This window comes from Artibeus jamaicensis, unplaced genomic scaffold (assembly GCF_021234435.1).
Source record: "Artibeus jamaicensis isolate MK-2021 breed Jamaican fruit bat unplaced genomic scaffold, CSHL_Jam_final contig_391, whole genome shotgun sequence".
Taxonomy (NCBI): Eukaryota; Metazoa; Chordata; class Mammalia; order Chiroptera; family Phyllostomidae; genus Artibeus; species Artibeus jamaicensis.
Genome location: NW_026521814.1, coordinates 29,797,510 through 29,823,624, shown reverse-complemented (window position 1 = coordinate 29,823,624; position 26,115 = coordinate 29,797,510). Strand labels below are relative to the sequence as shown.

Genomic DNA, 26,115 nt, shown 5'->3' with positions numbered 1-26,115 from the left:
TGATAATGACATCAGTGCAGGTTCATTGATGGGCAGACAGGAAGCTCTCTGTACTTTCCACTCAGTTTTGCTGTGAACCTAACATTGCTCTAAAATATCAAGTATATTCTTTTAGGAAAAAAAAACAAATTGGAACATTTGTTTTAGAATAAGAAGTAATACTATTGAAGAAATGTACATTTTTGTTAAGGACAAAATGGAGGGGCAGAAATTCTTTTTGACAAATACTGGAAGTATTTGTTTGAAAATGTGGAGGCATTAAAGAGGTATGGAACAAATATATGAAGGTTTTTCCAGGAAGAATTCAGCCATGCGATATGAAAAATAGAGACACTTACTGAAGAAAACATAAGATACAAGAAACATTATACAAAGACAATAACGCCTGAGTCCCCTTAAAGCTTAAGGAAATCTGGTTCATTGGTAGTGGTTTGAATCAAGTCACTAGCAACTGCAGCACAATGTTCCTTCTGCTCTGGTAGCAGAAGCCGTGAAATGAATTTTGCCAGGACACGTTTCATGCCAAAATCCTGTGCCAAAATCTTGACATAGGAGTTTCTGGAATCCCCAGATCAGCTTCTAGTTCTCACACTGTCAGTTGCCAATCTTTGTTGATTGCAGCCTGTGCACATTCAACATTCTCAGGTGCTCCGTTGGTTGCAGAATGTGGATCACTTTCAATAGATTCTTGACCATTTTTGAAGTATTTGTGCCACATTTTTATTCGTGCTGTACTCATTGTATCATCCCCAAAAACCTTCTGAATCATCTGAATATGACTAGTTTCCATGGGGAAATGTTTAAGCCTAACGCAAATTTGATGCAGATTCAATACTCTACTCACTCAGTCATTTTAAATGTGACAACCACACAGTACATGTGCTCACTCAGTGGCATCTACCTCCCCCACTGACTACTACAGTGAAGTCGTCATTGTTCACACCTGCACATTCCAGTCCACTGTCCTTGGCCGCCAGGAAACAGCAATACTGCACAGACTGTTCTTGTTATGTTAACAATGGCTGGACTTTTCTGAACAGACCTTGTATGTGGTAACCAACAAAAACTTATTACTGCCTGAAATACAGTTAAAAAATATATATATAAGGTTAATACCTTAAATAGTTTTATGGCCAACCACATATTTCTGTAAGTAACATAAAGAATTATTTACTCATTAAAATGCATTTTCTCTTGCTTTCTAACTGATCTCCTTGTATTTAATCTATTTCCTTTGACCACTCATGAAGCAAAATCTAAGTTCCTAGAAAATACTTAGGTGGGGAAAAAGTAATCTTTACAAAAATCTTCACTTTGAAAATAGCCAAAGTGTTACTTATTAGGCACTTTACTAATACAGTGAAATCCCACATAATTGTTAAAATAGTAGGAATATGTGCCACATTGATACGTGGAAATGTGTTTTTACAATATCATTAAGGGTCAAGTAAAATTTAATTTTGTTAGACTTTGGAGACAAAAAATGATTGCACAATGGCTCAATTATGAACTAAAGGAACTATAGTTCCATTTACTAAAGATAAAAGAAATTCTTTCAGGACATGTGAGACATCGTATTCACGCATTCATTCGTTCAGTCATTAGCTATTCCTCAGAGCAGCCTTAGTGACTCTTCAGAAAGACAAACTGATGCTCCTTGCCTACTTCAAACTCCTCCTTTGACTTTTTCATTTGATTACTTGATTCATCTTTTGTTTCCTGCTAAATAAAGTTCAGATTCCCTTCCTGTGGCATGTTACCCACTACAAATTAGCTCTTGCCTGCCTTGCAGCTTCCTTCAAAGTTTATGCTGTAATAATTTGTGACTGCTTCATGTTCCTTCAAGTGTATGCCAGATTGTTTCATGATTCTGTGATACTGCTCATGCCTTTCCCTTTTCCTGACACATGCTTCCCAGCTTTACCTACCTTGTGCCTATTCATCCTTCAATATAGTTCATATATCATCCTCTAAGCTGATTCGGAGGCTTCTCCTTGGGTTCTGTAGCATCCTATGCATGCTTTATCTCAGCAGCTGCCAAATCATATTGAAATTATCTGTTGATAAGTCTGCCTTCCCCATTAAACCATAAGTTTCTTTAGGGCAGAAACCACATTTGGTCATCTTGTGTACCCAGCCTGCATCTATTGCAGTACCTGGAACGTAGCAGGGACTTAATAAATATAGCGAGTACTTAAGAAATAATCTTCAGCACTGCAATAAAAACTAGTGAACTTCAAATATTCCATTCTCTACCATCCAGGAGTTCACAGCATATCGTACAAAAGAGACCATGAAAAGTGGCAGGCAGCAAAGCACTGTGTCACATAATCAAACAAGTCACACCGGGTCAGGGTCTTCTGTCTTTCTACAGAAATTTACCCAGGAGTTGCTTACCACCAACCATACTCATCTCTGAGAATGACGGACTATGGAATTTTCCTCTGTAAAAACACTTCTGGGAAATAAACTATGTAAAGACCAAGTAGGCAGAAGGAAGGGACCAGAGGTTAGAGTGATCCATCCCTCTCCCCAAAACCCAGTTTTCATGTGTCTTCTTCAATATGACTAGAAAAATCTTTTCAAGCTGTGTTCTCTACAACTGAAATAAGATCAGGGATTATTTGTAAATAATGGGAGTGGTGGCAGAATCACTTCCTTCCTATTGCTGTTCTCAACCCTGTTTTATAATGTAAGCATATTAACAAATTTATTTTGTGTTATTAGGCAGGCATTGTGTTAGGATGTGAGATAAGGTTATCTCATTCAATCTTCATAACAAGCCCATGGAGTAAGTACTATTATTAACTCTGTTTTATAGGGGAGGAAATTGAAACTTGAAGAGGTCAAGTAACTTGCCCAAGATCTTGTCTCTAGTAGGTATTAGAAGCAGGACTGAACCCTAGCCAGCTGATTGAAGGGCTCTCCGTTTTGATGAATGCATCTTACCACCTGACCTGTAAATGGTAAAATAACAATAAACACTCATTACAATCGATCCATCATAAATTGCTCTCAACTTCAGGTAAATGGCAATCTATGAGACTGAATGAGCCCTGGCTGGTGTGGTTCAGTGCACTGAGTGCCAGCCTCCTGTAAACCAAAATGTCACGGGTTCAATTCCCAGTCAGGGCAGATGCCTGAGTTGTGGGCCAGGTCCCCAGTTTTGGGCATGTGAAAGGCAACTAAATGATGTTTTTTCCCCTCTATTTCTCCTTTCCTTCCTTCCTTCCTTCCTTTCTCTCTAAAAATAAATAAACAAAAATTTTTTAAAAGACTGAATGAATCAAGTTGTCAGTTTTGTTGTTTTTTTTTTAATTATGGATACTTTGGGATGTGTAAAGTGTTATTAATTACCATCATAAACTTTCTAATAGTAAAGTATTTTAAACTTTAAGGACATTGAGAAAACATTATCCACATTTCTGTCTCTCCTTTGCAATTAAAGTCTTTTTATTAACATTTTAATATAGTTTTTTTTCCATTTGGCAGTTATTAGTATATAATTTTTCTAGCAAAAACAATCTTCATATTGAAAGAAATCCTGAAAAATGCAGCCTAAAGACTGAAGTGTTTGCTGTTTATTTATTTTTTTAACCTTACTTTTCTCCTTTTAGACTCCAGAAAGCTTCCTCATAAAGCTGACTTCCGTTCTGGAAATGATTTTTGTTTCCAACCATGTTGAGAATCCATTTCTTTCATCCCTTTTCTCTCTCTCTCTCTCTCTCTCTCTCTCTCTCCTTCTGCTTTCTTGGTAGTAGCGGGAGGGAGGAGGGAGTGGACACAGGAAAGAGGGGAAAAGAAAAAACAGAAAAAAAAATTGCATGCCACGGTGTCTGAATATATCCTCTGCTTGTAGATGTTTCCATCTGAGTTGCACTTTTGCCTTTTTATTTCTGTTTTTGGACACCTCTTTTATCATCCAGCCAACTGGAATAGACAAAGCACAGTTGGTGCCCTAAGCGACAGAACTCTGGTAGGGGGCTGGCTGTAAATTGACGTGGCATGGAAATTCTCCGCTAAGTTGTAGCAGCTTGGATGTTTCTCCTGAGATCAAGCCCAGCCTCCCGGAGCTGTAGCTTAATCATGATGGGCTCAACGACTGTTCAGAAAAATGGATAGAAAAAGTCTTCAGTTCCTTGCTTTGGACTCAGATGTTTTCTTTTTGAGTATCTATGGTTTAGCTGAAAAAATCAAAGCAGTTAAGTCTATAACTTTCTTTTTGCAGCTTGAACAACAGAATTTGCTGCTCTCCCTCCCCTGTCCTGCAATTTAATTCCTTACAGATTTTGCCATGGGGTGCGGACTTAGAAAGCTACAAGACCCTGATGATAGCAGCCCTGGAAAAATATTTTCTACTCTGAAGAGACCGCAAGTGGAAACAAAGACAGAATTTGCTTACGAATATGTACTGCTGGATTTTACTTTACAAGGTACTTTTTTTTCTACTTTATTCGTTAAATGAAATGTTTCAGATATAAGGGACTACTAGTGTTTTAAGTGTTGGTTTGTGAATTTTTTAGAATGTTCTTCATAATAAGATTGTATAATCAATCTAAGAATAATACTTTGTCTCTTAATTATATATTGAAAGATTTTGTTTAGTTTGCTTCATTTTTTTGTAACATGGCTCATATGTACTTCATAAAATTAGAAAAACGGCTTTTGAAATATTTCTTTCATTTTTAAATCAAATGCTTATTTGTGGTAGGGTACGTGGAAAATGTTTGCTTTCCAGGCCAAGAGCCATAGCCTTAATGACAGTTTGTTTTGAAAAAGATCTGAAAGGCACAAGAAGGTAGCACGCAGGAAGTATTACTTGCATCGTGTGGAAGAGTATTTGCTAAGCCAATTCTGTTAAATTCTGTGATTATGTTAGTTGTTTTGTGACTGTGCTATTTTTACCAAGCTAAACTTGAAGTTTGAACATACAGTTAAAAAAAAAAAAAGGAAAGGAAAGATAGTCTTCTGTAAGACACTTCCTTTGCTTGGTGCCCTGTCCCTGACAGAGAAACTCCCTGTTCCAGAAAGTTGGAAACACAAATAAACAAGCCCAGACGGCAGCCCCGTGGAAGGAACAGAGGTAGCTCGACCTCACAAATACTTTGCCTCGGTTTTTGTTTTTCTGAAACTTAAGAGTACCATAGAACTGCAGAGCTAAAGCTGAGTTTTTAGAAAGCAGAGCTGGGTTTTTAATAATGGGATACTAAAACCGGAATTGGAGTGTCATGCTTGCTGTTAGAATTTCCAGCTCCCCGTAGTTTAAGTTCCTACCACAAAGTTATGCTTTTAATTGTAAAAAGCGACACATTTTATCAGTGAACAGAAAGATTATACTAAGCATATTATCATGTTGGCTATTACCTTAATTTCTTTTCAACTTAAACACAAATTCCCCTTTTTTTTTGGTTTTTGCTCTGTGAACAGTGCATCTTTGTGCAAGAAACAGGAGCAGCCCATTTTTCTTTGTCAAAAACTGAGCTAGCCAGCAAGCAAACTCACTTCCAGGGACACACACAAGGTCTGCGCGTGTATATACTTCTAACACACTCCCATTTCCACTTTGATCTAAGGCTAAGGCTTCCAAGGGAAAAAGTCTGTATTCTTAATTTTCTTTTTGATGATGAAAGTTAAAAGTCAATTAAGATAATGGTGATCGAAGTAGTAATCAATCACATGACTTTTTTTCTATATTTTTTTAAAAACTACTCTTTGAGAAAACTTCGGTGATACAGCTCTATGTTTCCTCCGCTGACTGTCCTAGTTGATTGTTTTGTTCCGACTTGTTTCTGTGAGTCCATAGGACACAAACACACACTCTCCTTAAACTCAGAACCTTGTCTATTCATACCCTGTAGGCCAGAGCCATTTTGATCTGCACTTTAAGATATGCTGCACAATCCCCCATAGGATCATAGGGCTTAAAGTAATTTAAAATTTTTCCCTTATTTATGTTCTCCAAACAATGTTAAAAGTCTTAAGCAAATGTGTAGAAATGCAGTCATCCTTAAATCAGAAAGATTACAGCTAAATTTTTTAGAAGTCATTTTGGTTTTTCTATTATCAAAAGTCCTTCTCTCTGTAAAAGGAATATAATTTCTACCTTCCACTCTAGGTGTTTGGGGGAGGTACCAGATTATTGCACTATACAGTCTAAGTCTGGGCAGAGTTTGCAAATGTTAACCCACACAGTGGGCATATATTTTAAAGTTGCACCTGGTTGCTATTTGGTCCAGGCACCTTGTCTCCTTATGTCCCTTTTCTCTCCAGTTATGCCACATGTTTTTGCTCTATTTTGTTTCTGTCTTTGCCTCAGAAGCCGAGACTCTGCATCAGCCTAACTCCACAACCACCTTCCTCTCCCACCCCTGACCTCCACCTGCCACTCCAGCGTACAACGGAGTGAGTCGGGGGAGGGCAAACATGCCAGCCCTACATGTAGCACCAGCAGTCTGTCCTGGGACTCCTGTAGGGAGTGCTGCACAGTGGCACCTCCCGCCTCCCAGAGGCCACTGTGCAGTGAGCAACCTTTTAGGAAACAAAATGATCTGGCAACAGCTGTGCACGCTCATGAAGAGCCTGTCTCTTACCTTGTCTTCCTCTGTTTTTCCAAACACAGGACACGAGACAGAGAGTAAAGTCCCAGTGGGACAAGAGGAGGAGACTCTTTGAAATTCCCAGTGCCCTGTTATGGGAGCTATGATTATATTAAACAACTTACTTACTTTCCATTCAATTACGTATTCTCTCTCTCTTTCTCTCTCCCATTCTCCCCCACTTCTCCCATGCCTGTTGTTGGGGGGGGGGGATGGGTACATACTTTCAGCCTGTGTGTGAAATAATAACATAGTCATTAAGCAAACAAGGCTCTGAAGTCAAAGTTCCCAGGTTCTGGATCTAGGCTCTTTCACTCACAACTGTGGCAGGTTTGTAAACTTTGCTATATCTCAGTTTCCTCACCTGTAAAATGGGGGTTCTAATGATGAGAGTTATTCTAAGGATTCAGGGAGATAATATAAGATGATCTACTTGAAAAGGCATCTGGCGCTTTAGTAAGCACTTAATGAAAAAGTAACTCTTATTATACCTCCTAACTTTACGCCAGGTCTACCAACTGTAGTAGTGAGATTTCAGTACATTATTTGCAATAAATTTCTGGTTTAGTCTATATATGTATATTTATCAGAGTGTGTGAGTATATATATGTAAGTGTGTTAAATAGAATTTACTAATGAAAAGTTAAATTAACTCTGCAAATTATCCAAAAGGGTTAATTTGCCTCCCTGTACAATCCCAGAAAAAATCTAGATAATAATAGCCTTAAGGATTTTTAGAGCATGTATAGCGTTATGACTCAAAAGAGTTTCTACAACACTAAAAACTCAACAGATGGACAGATGGTAGGTTCCTTATTTGAATTTCTAGTAGAACTATGTAAAATATATCAAGTAAAATGTTGCTGGCTTCTAGCTTGCTTCCTTATTATTAGAACAAGAACCTCTCATTGTCCTTCATCATCACTGTTAACGGCAATAAGTACATATGTTGTGTGCATTCTGTAGAAGATGCTGATAAGTATGGGAAATACAAAGAGGAATAAGACATGATTTCAGCCCTCAGGTATTTTATATGCTCATTGGTCAAACTGAGCAAGATAGCAAACTTCTCAAGGTCAGGAACTGTGCCTTAACAACCTTTGCATCCCTGTGTCTAGCACAGTGTTTGACACATGGCCAATGGCCAATAAGCGATATTGAATTAATGGATGAAAAATTGCAATACATGATGCAGGAGGTATCAGGAAAAAGAAAAGTCCATTTTAAATATGATTAGTTAGAATGCAAATGAAGACGTTAACTGACCCTTAAGAAAAAAGTAGGGCTTAGGTAATCAGAAAAAGACTATGAGGTTCAGGCATATTGAAGGGCTGTTGAGTAGAGCAGGGGGTTAAGGGAGGTTTTATAGGAGAGAAGCAAGAAGTAAATGGAAATAAGTGGAGTAGGGAAAGCTCTGTCTTGTCTAAGGAATGAGTCCTTGATGCTGTGGGGAATAAATAGCTGTAAAGGCATTTGAAGAAGAACTTGTTGGATAAAGAGAAGTGTTTTTAGAAAATGCGTTGAGATTGCAATGGGGAGAGGTGGGAGGGAGGAGAAAAGTTAGAAGACTGATTGCAATGGTGCAGGCTCATCAAGAAGGACCTGCACATGAGGGGTAGCAATAAGGATGGACTGCCATGGGGTAAATGTAACAGACGGTATGAGGGAGGAACTTAGCCTATGGCTGGCTAGATATGAAGGGACAGAAAGAATGAGGAACCCGGGATGACTTCCCAGTTCTGAGCCTGAGTAACTGTGGAAATAATGATGCCTCTCACAGTAGGAGGAACGTCCGAAACACAGCCCGCACATGGTGAAAGAGCAATTCCATTACAGGCATGTTGCATTTGAGGTGGTCAGGGAACATCCTGGTAGAAACAGTTACAGATGCAAGGCTGGAAATGATTTCCAGGAAGAACTGAAATAAAGTCTTAAAAAGAGGGGATGTGGGCAGAGCACAGTGTCTTGGGCTGAGTTGTTAGGCGTATTCAGCCATATTGAGCACAACTGAACAGAATGGCAGGGAATGAGTGGGTAGCACCCAAAACACAAAGGGACAGTCTGCAAAGCAAGAAGTGGTAATTTTTAATTCACAAAGAATGAAGATGCAGCACTGAAGAGAATACATTAAAAGTCAACATGTGATAAACAAGGGATCAGAAATGAGGGAGGGAGGGAGGGAGGAAGGGAGGGAGGGAGGAAGGAATAAAGGCAGAATGAAAGGAAGGAAGGGCCCAGCTCATTTTTCTATTTGTCTGAATTTATTAAGTTCTTGGGCATTTCCTCAAGCAGTAAAAAGATTTTCAAATGTAAAGTGCTACATAAAACAAATTAATAATAAAAATAACTAAATTTACTCAAGAAGCAACATAGGCTATAGCCTAAATTCCTAACAGATGAAAAAACTATATAAACAGTTCTTCTTTTTGAAATGGTGAGGTATTTTGGTTTATTAATAAATCCTCATAAATTCAGACTATTATAGAAGAGAAAGATCCCATTCTGAACTGGGGGAGGAGAAAATATCTGATAATAGCATGCAGTTGACCCACTTAAATAAATACTGATTTGGGGAGAAAAAGCATATACATTTCATTGGCAGTCTACATTAATTGTTCTTTTTCCTATGCATATATGCATCTTATATCTGGTTGGACATATGTTCGTCATTTGAACTCACACTTAGTGAGCACACAGAAAGCTAAGAGCTCAGCTATGCAGATAAATAGAGCCTAGTGTCTGTGCTCCACAAACCTGCATCCTGAGCATCCTACTGAGAGACACCAATAAACAAGCCTTCAGTTACAACACGTTCCCCATGTGCTGTTGCACGAGGTGTGAGGGTTGTAGAAGGAGAAAGTAGAGCACCACCCCCTGTCTGGTTGGATCCAGAAAGACACCTTTAAGGAAGTGCCACCCCACCTAAGATCTAAAGAGTGAGTAGGACTTAGACAAATGTTTGTATCCAGAATATATAAAATATAAGTGCAAATGAATCAGTAATGAAAAGACAAACAACACGATAGAAAAATAGACAAGAAACTTGGACAGTTCACAAAATAGAAAATGCAAATGGTTGATAGACATATGAAACTTTGCTCAACCCGGTTAATAATCAGAAAAAAATGCATGTTAAAACTACAGTGAGAGACCACCATAAATTCAAAAATGGCTACAATTAAAAAAGACTACTAACAACAGGTGTTGGTAAATTGGCACAATCATGTCCAAAAAATGCTTAGCATTATCTAGTTAGTTGCACACATACCCAGCAGAAATGTGGGCACATGTTCACCATGAAGCACATGGAAGAATGTTCATAGGCCCATTGTTTGTAATAGCCCAGAAGTGTGAACAACTCAGGTATTCAAGAACAAGAGACGGGAAAGAGGAACTGTGGTGTACTCACACAACGGAACACTACCCTGAAGAAGCCAGCAGACTGTTTCTGTTAAGGGCCAGCTAGTAAGTCTTTCAGGCTTTGCAAGCCATGTGGTCTTCGTCACAACTACTCAGCTCAGCCATTGTCGTGCTGGCGTAGCATAGGTGAGCAGACAGGCCACAGGCAGTGTTTTGCTGTCCTCTACTGTGGACAATGAAAATGAATGCTGTAACTACTCAAGCTACACCAGATGAATCTCCTAAACATAATGTTGAGTGAAAGAAGACACACAAAAGTATGTACTGTATGATTCCATCTATATAAAGCTCAAAAAATCAGCAAAACTGAATGGTAATGTTTAAGACTGCACACTTGGATGGTGAACTAAAAAAGAACAAGGAGGTGATGACCGTGAATGTTCAAGCAGCCCAGAGAGGGAGAGAGGGGTTGTTACCGAAAAGATTGAAGTGGGGAGCTTCTGGAGTGTCCGCCATCTTCTGATTTTGTAATCGATGGTGGCTGCCCAAGTTCTGGCAGGGGTGTTTTAAAGATTTTATTTATTTACTTATTTATTTTTAGAACAGAGGGAAGGGAAGGAAAAAGGGAAAGAAACATCAAAGTGTGGTTGCTTCTCACACTCCCCCCACCAGGGACCTGGCCCACAACCCAGGTATGTGCCCTGACTGGGAATCAAACTGGCAATTCTTTGGTTCACAGGCTGGCACTCAATCCAGTGAGCCACACCACCTAGGGCCCAAGTGTTAGCAATTTTAAGTATGTTTTGTGCATTTTTTGTATGTCCTATTTCTACTCCCACCCAGATATATTATAAAGGTTAAAAAAAAACTCAGTAGCAAGTAGGGGTGAGGGCAGACAAGGCTGAAAGACAAAATGTACAGACTCAGAAATAAGAGAAAATGGTAGGGTCTGTCCAGGAACTCCGACTCAAACAGAATGGGTGCGGGCAGCACGCAAAGGAGGCAGCAGTAAGACAGAAGGCTGCGGGAGTTTGGAAGGGTTGTAATTTGATCTTATATCTGCCTATAATAATGAACTACATAGTTTGATAGAGTATTTTAAATACTCTATCATAGTATATTTTAAAACTGCTATTATAATTGAAGTATAATCTTCAATTAAACATATGAATAAGTGACTACAAAAATGGTAGCTTTCATTAAAAATATAAAAGATTACACATTTGCATGTTGTTTGTAATTTAAGTAATATTTCTAAGTAATTTAAAACATCTTGATAAGTAAGCCAGGTACTCCTTTAAGATTTATTTATTTATTTTTAGGGGGGGAAGGAAAGAGAAAGAGAGGGAGAGAAACATTGACATGAGAGAGAAACATTTATCGGTCACTTCTTGTACGCACCCCAATCAGAGACCGACCGGGCAGCCCAGGCATGTGCCCTGACCAGGAATCAAACTGGTGGCCCTTCCTTTGCAGGATGATGCCCGACTCACTGAGGCACACCGGTCAGGGCCAGATGCCCCTTTTAATAGCAATATATTAATTGCTTAACAATTTTTTGAAGCCCATAAGCTTTAGCTCAGCCCACAGCTGAATTTTCACAGATTCTGAATTAACATGATGCAAATCAATGAAGTTTTACTTTCCTGTAGGTGCTAGTGTGTCCTTAAACCAGGGCACTGGCTCTGGAGTCATTCTGTCCGGTTCAGTTATAGTCCTACCATGTAGCAGCAGTTTGGGCAACTTATCAAATCTCTCCTCCTGAGTTTCCTCATCTGAGAATAATCATAATATCTACCTTGAGAAGTGCCGTAAGGATTAAGATCAGCTGTGTATAGCCATAATTACTGTATTGCAGAGTCGGCAATAAACCTTTGAAAAAAATTTTTTAAAAAAGGCAAATAAAGCATTTTACGTAGTGCCTGGCACAAAATATGCACTTGGTATGTATCACTTCTTATGTTTACTGTAATTGTGAGGTAGATTATAGAGACCGACAGTTTGTTCCATAATGAAAATATGGTAAAATTACTTGTCAGTTTTTGCACATTGTATTTTTTAGCTGAGGAAAAATGTTTCACAGTATTTCGAAAACATATACTAATGTTCAGAAGTAAATTGGTGGAAAGAACATATATATATATTTTTTGGACTACTTTCATAGAGTTACATCACCATAGCAAAGGTTTTGGCATTGAACAAGTTCTTGCTTTATACTGGAATGTGATTTTTTTCTGTTTTCAAAAGTTGGTCTTTGTCTCCGAAAACTGTAAGCAAAGGAACGTTTAAAAGACTGTTGATTATTTTATTTTAAATCTGTAAGGATAAATGCTTAACCTTCAGCATGTTTCCATTTTAATCACAGAAATCCGCTTTCCATCTGTATAGTTTTCAAAGCAAATCACAAAATGCTTTCTTTCATTAGTTCTTCACAACAGCCTCATAATGAAGCTTTTACAAACCATGTAGCATCGATTTAATGATAACCAACCACACCCATTAGTGCTATAAACACGACCACTTGTTCCTTCTCCCAAAGAACTGATGGTGGGGAGCTAAAAGCAAGATGGTCTGCAGCTGCTGCCAACCTCTGGTGCTATTCAAATTCTAGTCAAAACTACCGCCACCCTCTCCTTAGTTTCCTGTGTTAAGAAATAGAGCCTCTGATATCACTGCCTCAGTGTAAGGACATCAAACCCAAGGCTTGGCTTGCAACACTGAGCCCATGGAGACATAATTATTCACTCTGCTGAGCACTGATGAAAATTCCTCAGTCTATGTGCCTAGCTCACCCCTTCCTCACATCTCATTTGTGAATGAATCAGCCTTCCTGTCTCATTTCAGCACAGTTTAGAACATTATTAAGAATCAAGGGAAATTTATCCCTGGCTGGTGTGGCTCAGTGGATTGAGTGCCAGCCTGCAAACCAAGAGGTCACAGGTTCAATTACGAGTCAGGACACATGCCTGGGTTGCAGGCCAGGTCCCCAGTTAGGGATGTGTGACAGGCAACTGATCAATGTTTCTCTCCCTCTCTTTCTCCCTCCCTTCCCCTCTCTCTAAAAATAAAAAAAAATCTTTTTTTTTTAAATTTTTTATTTTCAGACAGAGGGGAAGGGAGTGAGAAGGACAGGGAGAGAAACCTCAATGTGTGGTTGTCTCCAACGTGGCCCCCACTGGGGACCTGGCCTGCAACCCAGGCACATGCCCTGACTGGGAACCGAACCGACAACCCTTTGGTTCACAGGATGGCGCCCAACCCACTGAGCCACACCAGCCAGGGCAATAAAATCTTTTTAAAAATAAAAAAGAATTAAGGGAATAACATGAAGGGAAGTTCTCTGCAGAATTCCCAGCGTACTTTTCCTCTTCTTGCTCCTGGGTTTAACTTTGCTGACTGATGCTGGTGTGTTTAAAGCCAAGTCCCAGTGTAGGACAATTTGTTAAGGGAGTGAGCTGGAGCCCTGCCATTACCACCCTCCTCCTGTCCCCACTAACGAGGAAGGTTTGGGTGCCTTTTCCTGTGTCCTAGGATGACGAACACTGTCTGAATTTGGTCTAGGAGGCCTGGCCGAGACCTGGGAAGGCTCTGGTCTGCAAAATCCCAGAGGTGACCCAGAGTGGAAGTCATAAACCAATGAGACATGGACCACATTTCAGCCATCAGACAGGTCTCACTTGGTGTGCACAGTGTCAAAATATTTGAATTACCTGTCACTTTTAAAAGTGGAAAGCTATTACATAAGAATCTGAGGGTTGTGAAAATTGTCAGACCAATAGTACCAGGACCACGTGCCGAGGGGGCAGCACGCAGCTGGGGCTGCTGCGCTCTCTGAGTGAGGTTTTGAGAATTCTCTGCTCCCACAGCTTCATCCGGCACAGCTTCTTTATCAGCCTGGTACCTTCGGGCATCTGAGTCCATGACTCCATATGGTAGATCAGTGTGAGTCACGGACACCTGATGTGGAGTGTGAGTCGGGGACCTGAGATTCAGAGCACCAGCAGGGACTTCTAATCTTGACTGGAGTTCTACAGGTTGGGAGCCGGACCATGGTTTGGGAATAAATCCAGATCTCCACACTGATCTTCTTCATGGAGCTTTTCTAAACCAGCACTGACTTATCTCTGAGGACAGCTTCATTTGAAATGACCTTCTTCAGAGCCGGGCCGCCGACAACAGGAACAGCTCTGATGTTGGAGTGTTTACTTGTGTCAGGCCCTGGGCTCCTGCTTTCCACTCACTCCCAGAGCAGCATCCATGCCCCAGAGGGCTCCGACCTTGTTTCAGACGGCAGGCCTAATAAACGGCATAACCAGCACTTGAACCCAGGCGAGCTGAACCCAGGCCCAATGCTCTTAGTGAGAATAGCGTGTTTCCTCTCTAAACGAGGAGGACCTCATCTAACAAAGCACTCGCTGCATGCTGGGTACTTTCTGAGAACAAATATCAATTAACTTAAATAACAATCCTTTAAGGTGTGTTCTATCATTATTCTCAGTTTGCAGAGGAGGAAACTGAGGCACACAGATGCAAAAGTACCTTGCCAGGCTAGTCAGTGGCAGAGCTGGGCTTTGGAGCCAGACAGTCCGGTCCTAGAGTCTAGCCTCTAAACCCCTGCGCCATGAGCACCCCGGAGCTCTGTTAATCAAATATGTAAATGCTACGCCCAGTTTTTCATTCAGTCAGTTTTTTAATACGGAGTTCTCAAGCATTCTCTGTAATCGTCGTGACCATGCCGAGTGCTGTTCATCAAAAGACACAGACCTCCCCGTAGGAAAGCATTCCTACCTGAGAGAGTTAAATAATCAACACAAAGCCCTGGGCCCCAGCAAACATGGTCTTTCCATACGTTTGTTATGATGTGCTTGTTAGTGCTGATGTAGTTTCCTTCTCCCTTTATGAACTGTCTGGCTTTCTCAGTTTGTAACCCTCCTGAAACTCCCTGTGTGTGTGCACATGTGTGTTTCGTGCATTAACATTTCTTCTGCACTGTTTCGAGAAATAACCTTCCTTTATTGAGAGTACAAGAAGATGTGGCGTAGACAGAAAAGCTGGATTTACTCCATTGATACGACATTTCTCTGACGTCTCCAGAGAATGAGGTGTTCCTTAGAAGTACATCCTCTACCTGAACAGGGACTTCTTTAAGCACCAATGTTTTCCACTATAGCCATCTCATTGTGATTGTTTTTAACATGTTAAGTAACTCTGCCTTTGAAAACCATGCTCTGAGTACAGTGGAGGGAACAACTTTCATTATCATTGATTTGGGCCAGTGAAGGGTGGTAAGCCCTTTAAGTGACCGCAGACTGTAAAGTTTTTAGAGTTCTTTTATCTAGTTTATAATTCATTTTTATTCCTTCTAATGTCATCTGTCCCCTTTGCTACTATCTTTATGTCCCTGCGACTTCTAATACAGTGGGTCTCCAAACCTCCACCCAATGACTCGGCAATGGACATGAGATGCTCTTAAGTTGTACACACAGACACAGAATTAAATAACATTGAATCACGTAGACAGGAAGTCGTGTGCTATTTATGCTTTTCAGGTTTCCAATCAGTTTAGAGTTAATGTCTTTAACATGTCTCTAATAATTAATTTTCCTTTTCAACAAAGGGCACGACTATAGCTCAGAGTCATTGGCAAATAACAGTATAGTTACAGTCTAATAAGTGTTTCCTTTCATTGTATTTACTTATATGGTTGTTGATTCTATTATTATAGTTGTATGAGAGATCAATTCTTTTTTAAATAAATTTCAGTTTATTACCAATGGGCCAATTAAACTATGACTTCCTATTTTCTTATCACTTAGCAGTTTCATTTTAACCGCCTTAACCATCTTTACCTTTCTAAGTGTACAGTGCGGTGGCAATAAGCACAAACACTCTTGTGCGGCCGTCACCACTGTCTCCAGATAACACATAATCCTTCATGATGGAGGCGGATTATAGAACTGAAACAGTCAAATACAGTTGGCTCTTGAACAACACAGTGGTTAGGGGTGATGAGCCACATACATGCACAGTTGAAAAAAAACTTTTGACTCCCCCAAAATTTAACTACTAATAGCCTACTATTGAGCAGAAGCCTTACCAGCGGTACAGTCGGTTAACACTTTTTTATATGTTACAGGCACTCCATCCTGTATCCTCACAATAAAGTAAGCTAGGTAAAGCATCATAAGGAAGAGGAAAGGCACACATAGGGGGCCCATGCAGTTCACGCCTTTGTTGTTTAAGGTCAGCTGTAATATTTCTAACTGCTGCGCATCTGGTGAAAACACAGAACTGAAATATTTTCAAATACCTATGTTTTGTAACAAACAACTGAAGGGTCTCTTTCAATGCATTAAAGGCCTTCTCAGTGCTGGCTGCTGCCTGCTTTTCTCTGGGAAGGTGCTGGAACCGAGATCAGACAGAGTACATGGCTGCCTAAAAAGCTCTGAACTCTCATCCCGGACTCCGGGAGAGGGCACTTTCCCCAGCTCTGAGCTCTTGGTTTCTGGGGCTTCCTGCTAAGCAATGCCACCACGGCAGCTGGATGAGACAATACAGGATCTAACAGCGACCCCAAACCAGTCAGCGAGAGAAGGAGGCTGGGCAGGACCCAGAAGCTCTCTCAGACCCACAGGTTTATTCCTCATCTGGGGTGCAGTCCTCTCCCGAACTTCTCTCTAGATTTCACTCCAAGATGGAGCTAATTACACACAGCATAGCGCCACCTCTCATTACCTTTCACCTCATTTGCAATGTGGTTTTTTTCTTTTATTGTAATGTCATTAACTTGAGGAACATAAAGTGGGGTCTTAAAACTAGAGCCTTCTGAAGTCCGTATGAAATTAAACTCTACCTGGCTGGATTCTCTCTAGGTTCCTGACCACCTTCACCTTTATGGTGATCAAAGAATAACCGTTCGGCCACACTGCCTGTGCGCTCTTTCCCTGCCATGTCTCTCTCCTCGAAGATCTAGACAACCTGCACGATTGTTCCTGAATTTGCTGACCTAACTTTTTTTACATGTATTTCCACAAGCTAACCTTGATGGCTTTCCCTCCTTTCTGCAATAATTTCATCTCTTAGCTCCTTTTGTGAATAGTATTTCTGACCTAACATAATGACCTGGGAAAATGGTAGGCACAGAAAGAAAAGGCAAGTGGGTTCCCTGCCCCAAGGAATTCTCAGTCAGACAGCAGAGACAAATGTGTGAACAACTGACTGTCCTACAGCCTGGTGAGGGAAGTAGTGGAATCAAGGTACTGCACAGAGGAATAGTTAACTCCGGCTTGGGGAGCGGGGAAGGGCACGGAGTCCTGGTGTCCCGAAACGTGCTGTCAGCCTCGGGCGGCCTGTGATTCCAGCCCCCCCCCCCCGCCCCGAAGCAGGACGTGAGAGGAAGAGGAAGGCGAGAGTGAGGGCTGGAGGCAGGCAGAGCCCAGACCGTGGAGACCCTTTCATATCTGGGTCTTGCTGAAGCATTTGCACTTTCTACAATAAGCCCTGCGAGTCATTAAAAACTGAAATTCTCTTTGAAACTTTGCAGGGTTAGTATATAGTTCTAAAAATAAGTTTAGGTTGTGTTTGATTCCTAGTCTTAACAGTTTATTCTATTTTATAGTTGTTCAGTTCCTTTGTTTGGAAATCCACATCGGTTGATAAAAATACTGAAAAATGGGAAAGCCAAATGACTCAGAGTGATTGCCACACACCAGGCCCAACTGGGTCATTTCACAATGAAACCCAGCTGTTTCTTCAAAGTCCAGGATTGTCCTTTGTTTTCATTCCTATTCATCGTGTAAAGAAAATATTTTATGAATAGGTTAGTTTAAATCCAAAGCAGGATGAAAATTTGAGGAAATCGAGTCATCCTGGTTTATATAACCTTTCTATTGAGTGCTGTACTTTGCTTTGAGAAGTTGGCATGAACACCCCCCAATGGTGGCTTTGTGTCCATTGCATGGATGGCAATGTCAAGGAGGAGGGGGCTTTCCCTGGCCCCTCTTCCTTGTCTGCCTGTGAACCTCCGCCCCGTGTTCAGGCCCCTAGCTGCACTCTCTGCTGACACCACTGGCTACCCTGACAGAAGGCCAAGAGCCCGCACCGCCCGTACCTGCAATGAATTTCACACTGTCTTGTTAGTCAAGAGATACTCAAACTGCAGGTCCACTTCTACATATTAATTCTTCATTGTTTTCCAGAAAATGAGAAAGTTGTTTTCTCATTTGTTACAGACAGCGTTTTCTAAATTAATACAGCTGGAACACTAGAATCATTACCCCAAGCAATACACCCTTTCTCTTTTACTAAAAACTATACAGATTGCACTATTTTTTTTAATTTCATTTATTTATTTTTAGAGAGAGAGAGCAAAGGAAGGAAAAAGAGAGGGAGAGAAATCTGTGCAAGATCCTGATCATTTGCCTCTCACGCACCCCAGCTGGGGACCTGGCCTAAAACCCAGGCACATGCCCTGACCAGGAAAGTGAACCTGTGACTTTCCAGTGTTCAGGCGGGTGCTCAGTCTACTGAGCCACTCCAGCCAGATTGTACTATTTGATAGTTCCTACAGACTTATCCAGATTGTACTATTTGATAGTTCCTACAGACTTATCCTACTTCAAAAGGGTGGTTTAATTGCATATCAATTTTACATTTAAATTTCCTATACATTTAGAATTTTTTTCAAAAGAACTTCTGAATACCTTCATTTTTTAATTCCTTTACTCAAACTTAAGAGCCATTAGAAATCATATTTTTAGCTTCCCAGAGAAACTTAAAACCCATTGGTTTAGAAGTGTAATTGGAAATGACAATTCTTACTTAACAAATACCATTTCTTCCATTTTTAATTTTAGATTTATATTAAGTTTATTCTTAAGGAATTATGCATATCACTCCAAATCATAAAAACTAGCTCTTCAACTTAATACTGTTTTTCTTTTGTATGTCTTCAGTATCTATTAATGGAAGTAGAGTCACATGAAATCCTAAGAAATGAAGCTGTCTTAATTGAAAAATATGTGTGTAGTCTACAGCCATACCACCCTGAACATGCCCAGTCTCATCTGAAAAATATGTGTAGAAAGCATTATATTTTTACTTTAAGACATATTGGTAATATTATATATCTACAAGCTCATAAAGTTACTGTTGCTTTTTTCTTATTTTTATTATTTTTTAATTTATTTTTTTATTGATTATGCCATTACAGTTGTTCTATTCCCTCCCTTCATTCCCTCCACCCTAACCACCCATCCCCACCATTACCCCCCCTTTAGTTTATGACCACGTGTCTCAAGTTCTTTAGATTCTATATTTCCCATACTATTCTTGCCCCCCCATCTATTGTCTATCTACTGTCTATGCTACTTATTTTCTGTACTTTCTCCCCCCTTCTCCTCCTCCCACTCCCCTGTTGCTATTACTCCTTGAGATCTTCATTTCTATGTTTCCACTCCTGATCTAGCTGTCCTTTTGGTTTGCTTTTGTTTTAGGTGTGGTTGTTAATAACTGTGAGTTTGCTGTCCTTTCACTGTTCATGTTTTTTTAACTTCTTTTTCTTAGGTAAGTCCCTTTAACATTTCATATAATAAGGGCTTGGTGATGGTGAACTCTGAATTTGATCTTATCTGAGAAGCACTTTATCTGTCCTTCCATTCTAAATGAAAGTTTTGCTGGATAGAGCAATCTTGGCTGTAGGTCTTTGGATTTCATGACTTGGAATACCTCTTTCCAGCCCCTTCTTGCCTGTAAGGTCTCTTTTGAGAAATCAGCTGACTGACAGTCTGATGGGGACTCCTTTGTAGGTGACTGTCCCCTTAGCTCTTGCTGCTTCTAGGATTCTCTCCTTCATTTTAATCTTGGCTAATGTAATTATGATGTGCCTTGGTGTGTTTCTTCTTGGGTCCAACTTCTTTGGGACTCTCTGAGCTTCCTGGATTTCCTGGAAGTCTATTTCCTTTGCCAGATTGGGGAAATTCTCCTTTATTATTTGTTCAAATAAGTTTTCCACTGGTGGCTGTTCCTTTCCCCCTTCTGGTACCCCTATAATTCAGATGTTGGAGCGTTTAAAGATGTCCTGGAGGTTCCTAAGACTCTCCTCATTTTTTTTAATTCTTGCTTCTTCACTCTTTTCTGTTTGGCCATTATTTGCTTTCTTCTGGTCCACTCCATTGATTTGAGTCCCAGTTTCCTTTTCATCGCTATTGGTTTCCTGTGCAATTCCATTCATTTCAATTAGTTTCACCTTCATATGTTTCTCTAATTTGTGGCTATAGTGAACCAGTTCTGTGAGGATCCTGATCACCAGTGTTTTAAACTGTGCGTCTGAGAGTTTTGCTATTTCTTCATTGCTTAGATTTATAGGCTCTGGGGCTTTGAGATCTTCTTGAGCCATTTTTGGTCTGTTCCCACCTGTTAAGTATGAGGAGCAGAGCCTTGGACTCTCAGGTCGCTGGGTTGTGATGCTGTATGTGGGGGCGTGGTCAGAGCGGGGCAATGGAGGTGTCCTCTGCAGCCACTGGACGCTGGGGCCTGCTGGGTCCCGTCTAATCACCCACTCCCTCGCTTGTCTATCTGCACACGAATGCGTGACCACAATCAACCCGCAGCCCTGCTCCCTCGCTATTTCCCCGTGGTCGCTCGCTGGGTCGCTCACTAGGTCCAACCCTGCGCCTGGGCTCTGCGCGCCTGAGTCCATCTGACCAAGTTTTCCTATGCAACCCTCCTCCACCAGGTGCTGGTTTCGCCCCTCTTACCGGTCAAGCTGAAGAATTTGTTGTTATCAGACTTCTGAAAAGTTCAATTTTCTGTGTTCTGGCTATGTTTTCTATTGCTAATATTTAGTTGTCTCTAAACTTGGTTGTGTGAGAAAGCACGGTGTCTCCACCTATGCCTCCATCTTGGCGGAAGTCCCCTTTTTTCTTATTTTAAATATATAATCTTTATTATATTTTTTCCATTTGTAGCTTTTTTCTGAAATTAATTTAGAAAATATACAATTCATGTTATTGTAACTTTATTTGAAGATTAAGTCCTATAGCATGTCTCCTACTTAGTATTATCGCATATAGAAATAATGTATAATTCAACAGTATGTGCAAATTTCTCTTTGCATTTAATATTTCAGCTTCACCAAATTCAGAAGTCATCAAGATAAATTCAATTCCAGACATAGTGACAAAAGTGGAAGATTACTATCTTAAAGGATATATAGTTGGGGCTATTCATCCTGTCATACAACCTGTGCGGCAGAGAAAACACCTACCTGCAAGTTACCTGTACAGGGCAGTGCTATCACGCTTGAAATTAAGGTAAGCCTGCTGCTCAAGAAAACAGACCCCATTGGGAATGGCCGTTTTCTGTGGCTAAAAGAACAGAAAGTTTGAACTAAGTGGTGGAAGTAAAGGATAAGTTAGGAGGGCTGGAGGAATTGGAGGAAGGACATTTATGTTTCCTCACTGATTTTAGCCCCTTGCAGACAAACTGGTCCTAGGTGAGGACGTCAGTGAGTGAAGGGGCAGCTTCAGCAGGTGTGTGAGCAGCAGGCAGCTACACGGCCTATCACTGGGCCCAAAGAGCCGACCGGACCCATGAAGTCCACTCGGTCTGAGAGTTTCTTTGAACTGCCCTATATTGTCTAACTGAGAATAATAACATGAAGTATCTCCCTTCTACAACTTCTGCTTCAGACAGGCCTACATGCCAAGTTCTCACAAATTAGATGGACCGCTTATCAGCTTTTTCCCAAAAATATAGGATGTAGAAGCCACCTGTCTTCCTTTATTTTTTAAAACTTTAAAAAATAGCTACTTTCCCAAACAATACTGCAACCCTGGAAAACAGCTTAGCTTGTAAGTTCGGAAGAATGAAAAGAACCAGACTGATTTTCTTTGATTAACACACTGCACTTTTTTAAAGCAACTCTTCACCTATATCAAAACCATCTCAAAGATCAGGGTAGAAACTGTGTTTTCTTTTTATGGCAATGGTCTAATAGTCAACCACTTTCACTATGAAACAGCAAAGCCAAGAAGGAAAAATGACATAAGAAATAAAAGTAAACAAGAAAACTAAAAAAAAAAAAACATTAAAAAAAATTCTAAGTGTGCTATTAAGGGACACTGTCTGCTACTGAGTAGTGGCCTACTCATCCGTGGGAGAGGGTGTGTGCGGGCTTCAGCCTTCACCACGATGTGCTGTGCGGCCCCAGGAGGTGTTTACTAGTTCAAGTGTTCCTAAGTAAACACACCATTTTATCACACAGTAGCAACATTTAGTTCCTAATTACAGACCTTCTATAGACTGTGTAGACATTACTTTTTCTCTGTTGGCATTACTTAAAATAAACATAGTTGTGCCCTGACAAGGCTAAGAACAAGTAAGGGGTAATGATCAGAAAAGAAGAAAAAAGAAAAACACAGGACAGTATTTACATGCATTTGAATAAGATTTTTACGTGTGCTTATGTACAATAATGGCATAGTCATCTGAAATTATTTCTCATGACTTTTATTAAAACAACAGATGTGAAATTTTCTTCTAATTTAAACTAGAAATTAAATTAGGAGATTTAAATTAAGAAATTTGGTTATTGATTGGTTTGAGTGGGGGAAGAAACATCGATTTATCATTAGTTGATTCTGGTGTGCACCTTCACTGAGGATGAACCCGCATCCGTGGCGTTCTAACCAATGCTCTAATCACGGCGGTGCTCTAACCAGCTGAGCTACCAATTCAGGGTCAAATTAAGAAAATTCAAATTAATAAAAGTTACTGTGTTTTTCTGGTATTTTCGAATAAGAAGATAACCAACATTAGGCTTGAAATAAAAACAACCAATTGATTACTTGACCTTATTTGTGAGTTGCTCACTCATTTCTACATGAGCATATTAGCTTAAAATCAGCAATTGGCTTCCAACTATGTACTTATTCTCTGTTACAGCCCGAAGCATTCATCAGCACCCAGTGGACAAAGACGCCCACGACTTGTGATTGAGGAATGTCCTCTAACTTATGAAACACAAACAAATGATGTAGCAAAAGAACTGATAGAAAAGGTACTGAATATATGCATTTTTCCCATGGGATACTGAGAAATATTTGGTATTTCTTCTTTGTTTCCTTTCTTGCTTTAAAAAGAACAAGGAAATAATAAGTGACATTCTACCAGAGTTTACAACACACCAAAGTACATAGACCAGATTGTGCAGAGTTGAAAAACAAAACATACTGCCCAGTGAAAGAGAATGGAAATGACAGAAATAAATGTATACGCTTAGAAGTTTTATAACAAACCTGATGAAATAAAAGAAGGGAACAACCATTACTTAATAAGTGCCTGTGGAAAAGTGGGCAATTGTTCTGCAGGAAATACATGCCACACGTTTTAAATCAGACACAGATAACTTTTAAGTATAAAAATATCTGAGAGAAAAGGAAAGAGTAGACATAGTAAGCACTTAATTATAAGTGGATTGAGAAGTTTGGGGTTGGTATGTAAATATAACACATACTAGTAAAATTAAGTTTTAAAAGAACAGAAGCCAGAGGGAAATTTACAACAAAAGTGTCCCATGGGAATTAGTTTCAGAATATATATGAAATAAGTACATATGCATCAGTGATGTACAGTCTTGAATGGACAGAATCCGTGAACAGCAAATACAAAAGGAAACACGAGGAGCAGACATTTGGCAAAAGGGTCAACCTAGCCGATAATTTTTAATGTAAATATAAAAACTAAGAATTAATACCTCACTGGTTTTACCTGGTAAGAAATTGAATTGAAAGTATTAAATCCAGTGTTGGAAGAGCTATAAGAAAAATGTATATATTGCAACAGGCATGGTAATAAATTAGCAGTGCAATGTTCCTAAATATAAATTTAGTACTAAAATTATAAATCCCATTATATTTCATGACTCAGTAATTTCCTCTTTAGAAATCTATTCCAGGAAATTAATTGAGAGGGTAAAAAGTAACTTCTGCGCAAAGATATTTTCATCAATAGTGGATAAGGGGCCAAATCCTCAATAACTGGAAAACTGAGAAGAAGGCAGTGGTATATGAATACAATGGAATATTTTATGGTTATTACACATGATACCTACAAGTGGTCCACACAATATAACCTAACTGAAACTTAACAACACGCACAGGGAAGGGTACGTGGTGATGGATGGAGACTGGACTTGGGGTGGTGAACTCACCGCACCAGGCACAGACCATGTGCCGTGGACTGTGCGCCCGTCAAGAGAAAATTGTGTATTTGTAAGTGTTCTAAATTGATAGAATGTCACGGTGAAAGTTTTCTTTTTTTACTTGCATTGAAATATTTCTAAGGTTTTAGCTTTTTTTTAAATGAATACAACAAAAACCTAACGCATTTCTTTTCAAGTAAGAAACTGTTAGAACAAGTAAGAAACTTGTTCGCTGTTAGCCAGTTTTAGCTGCTAATATTTCCCATTTTGGCGTAAGGTCACCATTCAGTAAGGTTTTTCAGGAACAGTCTGAGACTAGATTTTTATAAGCAAGGTACACATATTGTTTACTCCTACTATTCTGGGAAATTTTGGTTTTTTTCTGGGAATAAATCCACTCCAGAAAATTTTGTTTTCTTTTGAAAACAAAAATGTAACTACTAATTTAGTCTTACTAGATCACCATCAGAGCTCTTGTTTTGCACTTGACTTCCTGGAGACAGTTAAAAATCTATTTAAACAGGAAAGTACTGTTATTTCAGCAATTAGAGTAATGGGGTTATTTCATAAAGAGAAAAGCTTCAGGAAACATAGCACATGAAATATTTGAACATTGCCCCGTGTATGAACAAGAGCAATAGATGAATGCCAAGTGTTATTTTTGAACAGCTGCCTGACATAAAGAGTTGATTGTTGAACGGCTACATTTTAAGACATTTTAACATTATATCAATGTTTGCTCTATTTTTAAAATCAGGTTTACAAGTGTTTTATCTAGGATTTTTAAATAACAATAACATTGGAAAATATCAATCATCCAACTTAAAAAATGGAAAAGACTAACTAATATAATCTATTTGTTCCCAGACTTTTCCAGATAAAACTTTCTAGTAATAGAAAAAGGCTTCTACACCGTTTCACCCAAATCAACTAATAAGACCCAGGGAAAGCACTGGCAGTAAACTCGTTTCCACCTGCAGAACTCCGTTAAAAAATGCTTGCCTACCACCTCCCTCTCCCCTCCCAGGACACTACATGTAAAGGACAATTTGCATTCACTAGTAAGCCCTCATGCATTGTTACAATGTCAGTATGTTAACTTAGGGGATAAATAAATGACATTGTGTCAGCATAGCCCTTTGTCCTAGCTCACACACCCACACTCTCTGTCCTCAGAAGTCTTCTCTTCATCAGCGGAAGCGAGGTTACAGGCACTCCTTTCATCCGTCATCCCTCTCTGGTTTTGCCCTCCCCCTTCCTGGTGTTTCATTCCATTTGATTTCTGACTATAGCTGTTTACATATGCAACCTCCAGCATAACTCGTTCTTCCCCTCCCAGGAAACATTTAAAACAGTGACCGTGTAAAAGACATTGTTCTTTCTTCATTTTAACTTAACAAGTACAGGACACCTACATGCACAAAATACTACAATACAAAGATGAATAAGACACAGTCCTGCCTTCAAAATAACATGGGCAGGGAGGGAAGACATGGACACCACAAGAACAAAGAAATGAAGCAAAAGCAGAGAAAAGGAAAAGTGCGTGCATGAAAATAGCCATTTTTATTGTCTGAAATCATTTCATTGGAATTAGGCCATGTGCTTCTGCATCCTATTCTGTAACTGGTAGGATGGACTCTAATCATGTTTATTGGGCCCAGACAGGTGACCACAGAATCGAGATCTAAGCAGGTCAGAAAGCTTCCTGAAGGGGTAGTACGAATTGGGTTTATGCATCATACATGCACATTTGTCAAGAATTTGTCTTTTAACATTTTTCTGTACCTATATTAAACAAACAATGAATTGCCAGATGTTAGTTTTGAATGACTGTATTTTTTTTTTGCTTTTAAATTAATATCTCTTTTTTTTACTAATTAAGATGTATTTTGTGGGGGAGAATTCTAAATCTTGACAGGGATGGAAGCATAGATAAACACAGCTCACCTCACA

General features: G+C 39.7%; 1 protein-coding gene across 1 annotated transcript in view; it reads left to right on the top strand.

Moving 5' to 3' along the window:
- Window positions 1-3,749: 3,749 nt before the first annotated feature.
- RFTN2 (raftlin family member 2) overlaps window positions 3,750-26,115 on the top strand; it is a 68,314-nt gene continuing 45,948 nt past the window's right edge. The window contains exons 1-3 of the mRNA XM_037167586.2: window positions 3,750-4,433; window positions 21,085-21,268; window positions 22,902-23,016. Of these exons, the coding sequence (XP_037023481.2) occupies window positions 4,295-4,433; window positions 21,085-21,268; window positions 22,902-23,016 (438 nt within the window). The 5' untranslated portion in view covers window positions 3,750-4,294. The remainder of the gene's footprint in view (window positions 4,434-21,084; window positions 21,269-22,901; window positions 23,017-26,115) is intronic.